The sequence below is a fragment of the Anabrus simplex genome, chromosome 1 (genome assembly GCF_040414725.1).
Source record: "Anabrus simplex isolate iqAnaSimp1 chromosome 1, ASM4041472v1, whole genome shotgun sequence".
Classification (NCBI taxonomy): Eukaryota; Metazoa; Arthropoda; class Insecta; order Orthoptera; family Tettigoniidae; genus Anabrus; species Anabrus simplex.
Window position 1 is genome coordinate 522,885,440 of NC_090265.1, and position 13,184 is coordinate 522,898,623.

General features: G+C 39.4%; 2 protein-coding genes across 3 annotated transcripts in view; one reads left to right on the forward strand and one right to left on the reverse strand.

Moving 5' to 3' along the window:
- omd (integrator complex subunit 5 omd) overlaps positions 1 to 13,184 on the forward strand; it is a 135,996-nt gene that overhangs the window by 89,309 nt on the left and 33,503 nt on the right. For both annotated transcript variants that reach the window (XM_067135447.2, XM_067135446.2), the window contains exons 13-14: positions 3,719 to 3,927; positions 12,019 to 12,187. In XM_067135447.2, the coding sequence (XP_066991548.1) occupies positions 3,719 to 3,927; positions 12,019 to 12,187 (378 nt within the window). The remainder of the gene's footprint in view (positions 1 to 3,718; positions 3,928 to 12,018; positions 12,188 to 13,184) is intronic.
- LOC136857073 (mpv17-like protein) overlaps positions 4,702 to 13,184 on the reverse strand; it is a 248,902-nt gene continuing 240,419 nt past the window's right edge. Inside the window, exon 6 of the mRNA XM_067135453.2 lies at positions 4,702 to 4,992. Within this exon, the coding sequence (XP_066991554.2) occupies positions 4,957 to 4,992 (36 nt within the window). The 3' untranslated portion in view covers positions 4,702 to 4,956. The remainder of the gene's footprint in view (positions 4,993 to 13,184) is intronic.

A 13,184-nucleotide genomic window follows, 5' to 3' on the forward strand; every position in this document is an offset into this window, starting at 1 on the left:
GGAATGAGTTAGCTGGAAAATTTATAATGTCCAATAATGGACCAACTACATTGGTAATATAAATTTACTCATTCGGGACAAATATTTCAGATTCCCTATGGGAATCAACATCTTTAACATACCGCTCAGTCGAGCAGCTCGTCTCCTTTCTCCCAATTCTTCCCAGCCCAAACTTTGCAATATTTTTGTAACGCTACTCTTTTGTTGGAAATCACCCAGAACAAATTGAGCTGCATTTCTTTGGATTTTTCCAGTTCTCGAATCGAGTAATCCTGGTGAGGATCCCATACACTGGAACCATACCGTAGTTGGGGTCTTACCAGAGACTTATGTGCCCTCTCCTTTACATCCTTACTACAACCCCTAAACACCCTTATAATCATGTGCAGAGATCTGTACCCTTTATTTACAATCCCATTTATGTGATTACCCCAATGAAGATCTTTCCTTATATTAACACCTAGGTACTTACAATGATTCCCATAAGGAGCTTTCACCCCATCAATGCAGTAATTAAAACTGAGAGGACTTCTCCTATTTGTGAAACTCACAACCTGACTTTTAACCCCATTTATCATCATACCATTGCCTACTGTCCATCTCACAACATTATTGAGGTCATTTTGCAGTTGCTCACAATCTTGTAACTTATTTTTTACTCTATACAAAATAATTTCATCCGCAAAAAGTCTTATCTTTGATTCCACTTCTCTACTCCTGTCATTTATATATATAAGGAAACATAAAGGTCCAATAATATTGCCTTGAGGAATTCCCCTCTTAATTATTACAGGGTCAGATAAAGCTTCGCCTACTCTAATTCTCTGAGATCTATTTTCTAGAAATATAGCAACCCATTCAGTCACTCGTTTGTCTAGTCCAATTGCACTCAATTTTGCCGGTAGTCTCCCATGGTCCACCTTATCAAATGCCTTAGACAGATCAATCATGATACAGTAAATTTGACCTCCTGAGTCCAAGATATCTGCTATATCTTGCTGGAATCCTACAAGTTGAGCTTAAGTGGAATAACCTTTCCTAAATCTGAACTGCCTTCTATCAAACAGTTATTAATTTTGCAAACATGTCTAATATAATCAGAAAGAATGCTTTCCCAAAGCTTACATGCCATGCATGTCAAACTGACTAGCCTGTAATTTTCAGCTTTATGTCTATCACCCTTTCCTTTGTACACAGGGGCTACTATAAGCAACTCTCCAATCATTTGGTATAGAGTCAACCTCTATCCTTTCCTACCATAACAATATTAGACTGGGTGCTTGTGTTTGTCTGAACACTTTCCTCTTCATTTTCAGACAACATACCACACTACAAATCACCACAGAAACACACAGTAGTGATTACATCCCTCCATATAGCATTTGCATCAGTAAGGGTATCTGGCTGTTAAACAGGACCAAATCCACATGTGTGATGCAGTTCCCACACACAACCCTACAGTTGTGGGAAAAGCAGTATAAAAAGAAGAAGGTAATGACAACAGTAATCATGTATTAGCAAAACCAATAGCAGCAAATAGAATGTTTAAAATACAGAGGATATCTTCCAGTACTAACCAAATCGGGGCACAGAATTAGTTGCACAGCACGGGGATCGAACAGCGGGTGGTTGATAATTGAGTCCTGAATACAAGTACTCCGGGACCAGGATAACTGCTTGTTTTCACCGAGCAACAAGTAGTATTTTCTCAAACTATAGGCCTGTTGTATAGTGATACTAATATTTAATTCTTCATTGCGGGGATCAAACCGTAGCACTATACACAACCCGGGGACCATGGCAGTTGCTTGTTTTCAACACTAAAGAGTAGCAGGTTTTCATTGTTATTTCTGTTAGTACCATGAGTAAAATGGTACAGAATATTATGTTAACATAAATACGGATCTAGGTAATACAATTTTGTCTACCCATCGGTTAACTAATATTATTTTCAATCTGCTGCTTGTGTTAAGATTATATACATACCGATAAGTCATATGTAAAAAAGTACATTTCTATGTATAGTTTGATGATACGGCATTGTATATGTAAAGCCATGTAACCTGGGATACGGTAATGTTAATTTTTTAAATTTAAATATAGGCTAACTTTAGTCATCACATACATTATTCAAGACAATGACTATACTATTTTATGCCACAATTATTATAATATAAATGTTATTATAGGCCTAGCTAACAACACAGAATCTATCAGCTGATAGAGTACTTGGCTAAAACATGGCAGCTGGACTGGAGTTGGCCACACTGTGCATATAGAGTCACGAGAGACCTTCACACTTGTCATTTGTCATGTAATTGCTGTTGATTGCCAACATATTAGCACTTCTGTTGGTAGCTTCAATGCATTATGGTACTGTATTTCATAATTCACAAGAAACTGTATACCTTATTTTGGGTAGTGACTTCGAAGAAAATGAAGTCGAGAAAGATTTAACTCTGTCAGTGCTGTATCCAAAGTCATGGATCTAAACGAAGGATGGTAAGCTTTACATGAATGAAAATGACTAATACGTGCACAAATATATTTGACTGAACTATAACTGTATGTGTGCCGTTGTATGGAAATGGACCCAAAGTCGGCACTGGAAATTTTACAGCAGAGTTTAACAAAAGTGTCTGGGGTGTAAAAGTTGCATTTCTATGTTTGGATTTCTTGCACTAACTAGGGGCCTTCTTAACAAACTAAGTTACACAGTAGTACAAGTCTTCACCACTCAGTGTCATGAAAACTTTGTACAATTGGTAAGAAATTTAGTGAAAGCTGTTATGCGTTGTTTTTTTTTTCAAAATACTGTAGTTTTCTTAATAGCTACAGTCAATTATTAACATCTTCTGTAGTATTGCACCTAGAAGCATGAGCTCTTTTTTTAAAATGCTCAGTATCTTATGCCGATTTTAGAACCACAAATATCTCAAAAATGAAAATCCTTCTTTAGGTCCCTATCCACGCACCAGATCACATTTATTATTTTTTTAAATAGCAGTCTGTTGTATCTTAACAATGCAAACAAATGTGAGCGAGATACCGGAGAGTGGAAAGTATCCTGTACAGCGGGCATGGTTACCTGCCATAGGCATTCGTCCCCAAGATCGTACGTCTGCTTTCGCTTCATTGGAGTGAACATTTTAAGTTCCTTGGCTTCTTTTCCTGCCATGCATCATAATACTGTTTCACTTTTTACCATCTTATCTTCTACTCCTCACCAATGATGACTGGAAGTTAAATATATAGTTTCTTGTGGGATTCTTCTTGTCTCTAGCTTTCTCTCTGGCTCTACAAAGATTTAAAAATTACTTGTGTTTTCTATAATGGATGGATCTCATAATAGTCATGAAGGTCACTTATATGAGGGAAAAATTTAAAAAAAACGTAAGAGCATGTAAAACCTCAACTAAATTGTGAATGGTGCATGGTAATTTAGATGTTAACTGTCGGAAAATTAATTATAAACCACAAAGTCTTGAGCAAAGTAATATATATATATACAGGTCTGGTTGTTATAATAGAAGTTGCATTATTCGCTATAACTTCTTACTGCAGCTTCTAATTTTCTTTCACTTGTGGTTGAACCTAAAAAAAGTCTAAATACCCATATTTTCTGTTAATATTTTTCATCGTGAAACTTTCATGTTCTCATAGTAATCAAAAATCATTGTGAAGTTTATGTGCCTATGTACTTAAATTATTCTTTCAGACTCCTTGGTTCGAATTCGTGGTGTTCGGGTGTGCTGTCGACTATTGTCCCGCTTATCTCTCTACTCTTCAGCAGCTCGAGCTCTTGCACTTCGGGAACTGTTGGAGGGTTCATTATTTCAGTCACAGTCTTGGCTGTTTGGAGGAGCACCAAAGACCAAACAGAATAAAGCAGAAAATGTGCGACTCTTGCCTGAGAACCATAAGCAGGTAGAAAAATTGTACATCCCGTTAATATTTAGGAATGAAAACCACAATTAGGTCTTTTAACCAAACAAATAGGTGGTTGCTTGATCAAAATGGAACAAATTAGCTTCTGTGTTTCATAGAATTATTTTTTAAAAGTTTTGTTATCCATACTGATTTTCAATATGGTTTTCCTTCCTTACATTCTGTGACTTGCAATGCTTGTTTAGGAACTTTTGAAATTTGGTTTAGTAGCACTATATATTTATTTATTTATTTATTTAATTAAATGAATATTTAGTTTTCACATTTGCATTATACTTCAGATCAGGTTTTCAGCTTTTAGGTTGTTGAGTATTAAGCACAGAGCAAACATAGCCAACTAGACAGTGCCATGACTCGAATATGCAGCCTGTGGCTGTCACAACTCTACCATTGAGCTTCCCTTCCCATTTCTACTGTGTTGGCTAGGTATCTTAGCTACAGGTCAGTTACTTCTGTCAGCACCAAGTAGAATGCACTGGTCACTAGAGGTCTGCAAACTATCCATCATTCGACCCTCGTACCTTGAGGGGATTGGCTAGCTTGTAGTCAAAGGTGCTGATACACTTATGGACAGTAATGATGAGCAAACTTGAAGAGAGGAAAGGAATGTTGCTGTCCATATAATGTTGGACACATGTGAATATTATTACAAAATATGCATTGAGCTTTACACTTGGAAGTAATTTAATTGTAACAATGAGCACTAAAATCAACTTGTCACATTTGTAGACACAGAACATTAACGTGTACAATTTCTCACATCATCACAAACATTCACCATTATTGTTTTGCTTGTTTTAATACAGAATGAACTCCATATGGGTTAAGCAAGTTCCTTTTATCACTAATTGGGTTACCAGCTGAACTTAAATTTATTTCACTTGCCACATTGTAGGCTGGAGTAGACAATATTTTCTTCGCTAGCAGAGCAAGTCCTTGATATTCCGTTCTGTTATTTCTCCACCATCTTCACCACAAAGATGACCTTTTAATAGATCAGCTTCAATTTCAAGGGTAGTTTCTCATCCATATCATCATGGCATTCTGAAAAGAAAAGAAAAAACCTTCAATTTCTTGGTTGGCAGGGCACAGGCATCGCACAGTGGAGAATAAAAACTCTCTCTCTCAAGTTGAACTTTCTGAAATGCAGACCACAGGCTTCCGCGTCTCATCAGTATCTTGATTTGTTGGCCTGCAGTGGGAGACCAGTTAGTGAAACCAAAGAAGTATCAGCTGTAGTGTTGAATTGACCAATAACTTGGCAGGTTTTTTTCCTTCACAAGACCCATCTTTACAACTAGGCTGATAAAACATTTTAAATTAGTCATCCTAATTCCACCAGCTAGTCATAGACAAAAACGACTGTGCTTCTGTGTGGTGTTTTTTGCTAGTGGCTTTACGTCGCACCGACAGAGATAGGTCTTATAGTGACGATGGGTTAGGAAAGGGCTAGGAGTTGGAAGGAAGTGGCCGTGGCCTTAATTAAGATACAGCCCCAGCATTTGCCTGGTGTGAAAATGGGAAACCATGGAAAACTATCTTCAGGGCTGCCGACAGTGGGATTCGAATCCGCTATCTCCTGGATGCAAGCTCACAGCTGCACGCTCCTAAGCGCACAGCCAACTCGCCCGGTGTGTGCTTCTGTAGAACACCTAACTTATGGATGGATGTATTGTTTGGCATAATGACTAGTCTCTTGCACTAGTAATCTCCAGAACTCAAGTGTGAAAAAAAAAGAAGTACAAGATTTGGGCTGCATTATGGGGAGGCATATTTCTGGGTCCTGAGTGGTGAATGGCAAAATGAGACACTTTTTATGGGGAAATGACTTTCTGAAGGTTCCACATCACACCAATTCACAATAGCACCTTCCATCCTTCTGTTGCCAGTCACCTGAAAACCTGTTGTAGAACCTCAGAGCTCACCAACATATGCATCACTGGATTTTGGAACACTCTGTGATAATGTACCCACTTCACTCACACTTTCATTTTCAATTTCATCATCTGATGAATTCTCCACATCATTAACGTCCACACAGTAACCATCATTACTATCCGTATCATAAATAAGTCAGTTTCATTATCATCAATATAAACAGGCGCTATGTTGGTTTACTGATAATAATTTGAAGTGTAAAGATAAAATAATGTCTGCCTTCCAAACAAATACTATTGGTGATCCACAAATACTTTCAAAAGAAAGATCAACTAGCAGCTAAACATAATACTCCGGTCATCTTTTGATATTCTTATGAACTACAACGATTTTCCCAACCATCTGTCTTGGGTTAAGGCACTTGTAAAAAAAAAACTTACACTGCCCATTGAGTGTATCACTGAAGGAGAATGAATTTTAAGAATCAAGCAAATAACTGGGGGGGATACGTGTGTTGGACTGCGACTTCCATGGGCAAGCTTCAAGATGCTTCCTTGCTGCAGGCAACTCCAGCAGCTACTGCTTCGCATGTACATGCTGTCCCGGCCCAAGGCGGGTGCTAACTGTTCTGTGTTAACTGATTAACATATACAGTAGAATTCCATTATTCCGGCATCCAACAGTCTGGAACGCCCAATGCTCCGGCACCATTCCAGGATTTTTTAAATGTTATTATCTCTTAATAATGATCTCTCGTGAACAATTTGATGCATTATTTGTCGAAACCAATCGAAGTGTATTTTTTATTGTTTCAGAGTTAATAGCGCAAATGTATCTGATACAATCCATTTGTTATGCATTGACTGACTTAAATATCTCTACAGTATCTCTGCAAATATTCAGATATCAAAATTTGAATGTATGCGCCACGTTCAAAAATGGATGAGAACATGCCTTCAGAAATTGAAGACCGGGCGAGTTGGCCATGCGCGTAGAGGCGCGCGGCTGTGAGCTTGCATCCGGGAGATAGTAGGTTCGAATCCCACTATCGGCAGCCCTGAAGATGGTTTTCCGTGGTTTCCCATTTTCACACCAGGCAAATGCTAGGGCTGTACCTTAATTAAGGCCACGGCCGTTTCCTTCCAACTCCTAGGCCTTTCCTATCCCATCGTCGCCATAAGCCCTATCTGTGTCGGTGCGACGTAAAGCCCCTAGCAAAAAAAAAAAAAAAAAAAAAAAAAAAAAATTAAAAAAAAAATAATGAAGCGGACAGAAGGAAAAGAGAAGTTGTAGATGGAAAGACTCTAAATGTTAAAGGAAGACTTACAGATAAAAACATCGATGAACTCCAGCATTATTATGGAATGGCAATAACAAACAAGTTTGAAAAGAGGAGTGTGTTATTAAACTAATGATTCTGCTGATCAACATTTTACTGCAAAACGCCGTGTTACAGCTGTTTTCGCTGTCCGCCTTAACCTATATCGTAGTAAGAGGTACCGCCCTATAGTCTGGCATTTTCCGTAATCCGGCACCGGATCTGTCCCGAATGTGCCGGACTACATTTTAACTTACAGAAGTGGTCCCTACTTGAAAAAGGTGTGAGAAGTGCTGTAATCGGTGAGCTTTCTGTTTAGTGATCATTGGTTTATGTTTATGTTACATTGTTCGCTCATGGAATCCATGATTTCAAACGAAACTTGTCAATTTGACTTCACCACTTCATCAAGACTACATTATCTGTTAATTGTTTTGGATTCCCTAGTTAAAGTGTAGGTTACCTCTTCATTACTCATTGTTGAATGTGGTATATGAAACTTGCCAGAAATCTCATGTATGAATGACCGAATTGCTGGGCACCAATAATCGTGCTCCTTTCAGCCTCATATAGCTCTAGTCTTACATCCGTTTTGACTATTGTAGCTAGTAAACATTTCTGCTTAGTACTCACAGCCTTATAATAGACTCACGACATGCTTGAGTGACATATAGGATCGGTCTACTGAGTGAGTGAGTGAGTGAGTGAGAGAGTGGATGTGTTTCACTCAGAGGTACAGTTTCACAAAGATACAGGGAAAAAAGTAGAAGTACAGCTAGGCAGTACTCAGGTTCCCCATGGGAGTCAATTTCTATATCATATGATAGCTTAGCAGGAAGAGAAGGAGTTACGAGACTGAAAGTGGCGGAGAGAATTGCCTGGTTATACATAGGAAGACTAGACCCAGACACTACCGAGGCCGATATTGTAGACTACCTAAGAGAAAACGAAGTGAAGGGTAGAATTTACTGTGATATAGTTAGTGAGAAACCCGGCTCAAGAGCATTCAAAATAGGGATTCCAATGATTGATCTTGAGAGAGTTCACAAAAGTTCCTTCTGGCCTTCTGGCGTGTTCTGCCGGCCCTTTCGGCAACCCTGGAAGTTTAGAGGCTTGCAGCAATGCTATTAACATCATGAACTGGAATGTTGAAGGATTAAGAGGTGCCCTGAACCTACTGACGAAGAACACACTAGTAAAGTACGATATCTGCATATTGACAGAAACCTTCATCATAGAACATAATAGCATCATTATACCAGGATTCTACCACTACGAGGTAACAGCAAAAATGCCTGGAGGAAGAGGAAGACCATCAGGAGGAGTCTCAGTATTGGTTAAACCCCATCTCTCCCCCTGTAAACAGCTAATGGGAGAAGATGACATACTCGTAATACGGACTAAGATTGGAGTAATTTTGGCAGCGTATTTCAACCCCGAATGCTCCGCAATGGATATTGTTGACAGTCTCGGCATAGCTTTGAACAAGATAAAAAAAGATGAGAGAATTATATTAGCAGGCGATCTAAACTGTGCCATAGATAAGCAAAAAGGGAAAACCAGAGAAGTTATGGAGTTCCTACAATCACAAGGCCTACAGCTGCTAAACCGACAATCCGACTGGACGTATGTCTGTCCAAACGGAGGGAGTACTATAGATCTCATCTTTACTAAGGGATTCAAGATAGTTGGCCCGGCTAAACCAGTTTGCTCAGAAGAAGCCGTCGTGAGAAAACACATCCCGGTAAGTACAGAGATCATCTCAAGTATAAGCGAGACTAAAGAAATAATGAAAGACAACACACTTGGCAAGAAAATTGACATTGGGAAAATAAAGGCTGAGGCTACTCAAAAACGATATATCGAGAACTTGATAGAGAAGGAAAATTTAGATGAAGCAGCTCTCTCCCTAGAAAGAGTCCTTAAGGCAGCGGTATTACCGCGATCTGAAAGGAAAGGAAAACCCTGGTTTGACAAAGAGTGTTACTTACAAAGAAAACAAACGATAGAGTCACTCCACAAGGCTAAGAATATAAAAACTACAGAAGTACTCAAGGAATATAGAGCCAAAAGAACGGTGTACAAAAAGCTCTTGAAAAAGAAAATAAGTGACAACATCGAAAGAGAAAAACAGAAAATTATAGAGGAAGCCAAGAGGGATCCATATAAAGCACTACGCCCCAAAGAAAGAAAATTCCAGCCAAACATACCGATGGAAACTTGGGAGGAGCATCTGCGCAAGGTCATCTGCTCGAAGGAAACCAGGCCTCAGTTCAGACAGTCAGAGGTCTGTCATGAGCCCCAGCCTTTGACAACAGAAGAAGTAATTTGGGCCATCAGTAAAGCTAAGCAAAACAGGGTTCCAGGTACAGATGGTATTAGGAATGAGCATATCCAAAAGACAGTGACAGAAACTATATCTATATGGACTGCACTGCTTAATAAGTGTCTAGAACTAGGCAGAATACCAACACAATGGAAGAAATCCACAATAAAGCCTTTATACAAAGGTAAAGGGGACACAGACAACCCTAACTCCTACAGAGGAGTAGCCTTAGAGTCCACAGGCCTAAAATTGCTAACAAGAGTCCTGACCAAGCGAATAGAGGGAATGATAGATCCATTGCTACCCGACGAACAGTTTGGGTTCAGAAAAGGAAGGTCCACTATCATGGCTATGGAAAATCTGCTAGGACACATCAAATCTACGTTGGAAACACCAGGAGGAAAACTCTACGTGATATTTGTAGACTACTCGAAGGCTTTCGATTTAGTGAACAGGGAGATCCTAGTCAAGAAGCTGGAGAAATTGACCGGAAGATCTAATATGACGACACTTATATCAAATATACTAGCGGAAAATTATGTGCAAATGGACGATGGGATAGGCGTATCAGAGTGGATACCACAGAAAATAGGGGTCCTCCAAGGAGATCCACTGAGTCCAATCTTGTTTAACGCCTTCACATGCGATGTAGGGGTAAAGATAAAAGAAAGTACCAATGCGAAAATGTATATCTACGCGGATGACATGGCGATCGCTTCAGAGAACATCGATGAATTGCAACGAGCTGTGGACCTACTCGTGGAATGGGCAGAAGAAAATGAAATATGGATAAACGAGGACAAAACAGAAATGATGAATTTCAGGAAGGGCGGTAAATTCGCAGAGGCTGACCAAATAATGTGTAGAGGATCGCGTCTAAGAAGAGTAAATCATTTCAAATATTTAGGGCTAACTCTGCAAACAAGTGGGCATTGCTTCCGAATACACATCAGATCCAGGATGGTTGCTGCGATCAGAGCAATGAACGACATAGGGAATATTACCCTTATTGCAGTAGAGACAGCTATGCAGCTATTTAAGGCAAAGGTAATACCGGTGCTGACATATGGTCTCGAACTCATAGGAGAGTACCTTACTTATAAACAACTGGAGGAACTGGAGAAAATCAAAGCTCGCTACCTCAAAAGGGTCCTGGGAGTATCAAAGTCAACCCGATCGCGGTTGGTATATGAGCTAACGAGGGAAACGTACCTGATAGAGGACCTTCGGAACGAGCTGATACTGCCAGTTAATGCGGCATACGAGAAGCTTCTACAAGATCTGAAAGCCAAGAAAATGGATATTTGGGATTCCTTCTACACTACTGAAGCCATGATGGACAGAAGGTGGATGGGCACAAATTACCAGCTGCGCCACATCGCTACAAGAATGGCGGTCCATGGTTTCCATTTTAAGTTATGCTCAGAGAAGAAATTCCATGACCCAAGTGATCAGTGTGTGTGCAAGCTCTGTGGTCAAATCTGCGGGCGATATCATATACAGGAATGCTCCGAGAGAAAGTGCTCAATTAGTGAATTTGTGAAAGCCTGATAGTGATAGTGATTTCCGCCCAAACTAAGCAGGTATGGATGTATATATATGATTGTATTCTTGTTTTATGGCCAGTGGCTGCATTAAAACATTATTATTATTAATTTTTTTTAAAGAGGTCAGGTGTCTCATAGTGCATTTGGCACTGCCTGTGGCTCCATGTACCCTATGCAGTGGCCTCCACTATATGCACAAGCCATAGGTTTGCTGGTCACCAACTGATGAGCCCAAATTGGCACACTGGTGCGAAACACTGGTAACCAAGTATGAGGTAGCTGGAAAATTGATCATTTCCAATAACGGACCATTTATATTGGAATTAAAAATTTAATTTAGGACAAATATTTCGGGTTCTGTATGGGAATCAATATCTATATCATCTGATGGGCTAGCGGGCATCAATTTTTGTAAAAGAGACCAAGTCTCTCACAGTGCATTGGCACTGCTTGTGGCTCCAAGTAGCATACGCAGTGGCCTAATCTATATAACACCTACATACAAACCCATGACAATATGAATTTGCGAGAACATCGTCGAACACCAAGACATGCCCGTCCATATTTTAAAGCGATTAAACAAAAACAATGGACTACTGCTTGTTCAGAACCCCCTGATATGCATGATTCTAAAAAGTTCTGGACTACGTTTCGAAGAATGATTAAAACTAACAAATCTCGACCTACATATCACATATACTTTGCACCTAACCCTCCTATTTCAGACAAAGCAGATATTTTTGCCGATCACTATTCAAATATATTTTCTCGTCCACAAATACCAGGACAGATATTTCAGGTTCCCTGTGGAAATCATTATCCATGTATCATAACAATAGTAAGTGAGACAGAAGAAGCTGCAAAGAAACAACTCAACAAAACTTGAGTGTTCAGTATATTGTTTATGTTAACCAATAGGTGTTGTTCATTCCATTTTGTGATGTTATTCAAGGCTTTTTAATTCTGTTGTGTTAAATCAGTTGTTATCATCTTTATTTTAGGGTACCATTTCAATGCTGACCCACCACCACTCGTCAGTCTTCCATGCAGGAGTGATTGGTAATGGTCCACAACGGCCACAGCATGCCAACAAGCTCCATAAGGATATGATTGTTCAGAACACAGAGTTATTAATGCTCGTGTTAACAGCCTGTTGCAGATCTCCCCCAGGTATGTATATGCTTAAACTGTTAAACTCAAACAAAAGCTATTTTTATGCTTGTTTCTATATAACTAAAAAGTAGAAATTGTGATTATTTTTTGCAAGTTGCTTCACGTCGCACCGACACAGATAGGTCTTATGGCGACGATGGGACAGGAAAGGTCTAGGAGTGGGAAGGAAGCGGCCGTGGCCTTAATTAAGGTACAGCCCCAGCATTTGCCTGATGTGAAAATGGGAAACCACTCAAAACCACCTTCAGGCTGCCGACAGTGGGGCTCGAACCCACTATCTCCCGAATACTGATACTGAATGTAAGATGCTAAAGGGTTACTAATTACTAATCAGGTACCTGATTTTTGCCTTGAGGAGGTAATTTGACTGATGATGCCCTCAATGAAGGGCGAAACATGTCTCAAATGGAATTAATAATAAATTCCTAAATGTTTAAATTTTATATGTATTGAATAGGTGACACAATAAACCCTTTAGCATCCTACATTCAGGATCTTCAATACGGATAACAATGATTTTTATCACTTGCAATACTGGATACTGGCCGTACTTAAGCGAGTGCAGCTATCGAGCTCGGTGAAATTATGATTAGACTGTGGATATTTAGCCACTAATTAGATTGATTACATCATCATCTATAGATAATGGGACATGTAGAAATCGACAATAAAATACAATCAAAGTTGTAAACAAAATTGAAATACTGTAGTTTGCAGCTATAAAATGAATGGATGTTAATGGAACAGCACTGGGAGAGAGGGAAAGACCTAATTTTAGTCTACTGAGACGTAGTAAAGGCATATGAGAGGGTGCTTAGACCAGTCATATGGAAGTGCCTTAAAAACTGGGAGCGACTGAAAATCTCATAGGCAAGGTACAGATGCTGTACCGCAACTGAAGCAGTTGTGTGCGTGTTGGGGATGGCCATTCAAAATGGTTTAATATCTCACAGGTGTCCAACAAGGGTGCATACTCTCATAATTGCTATTCATT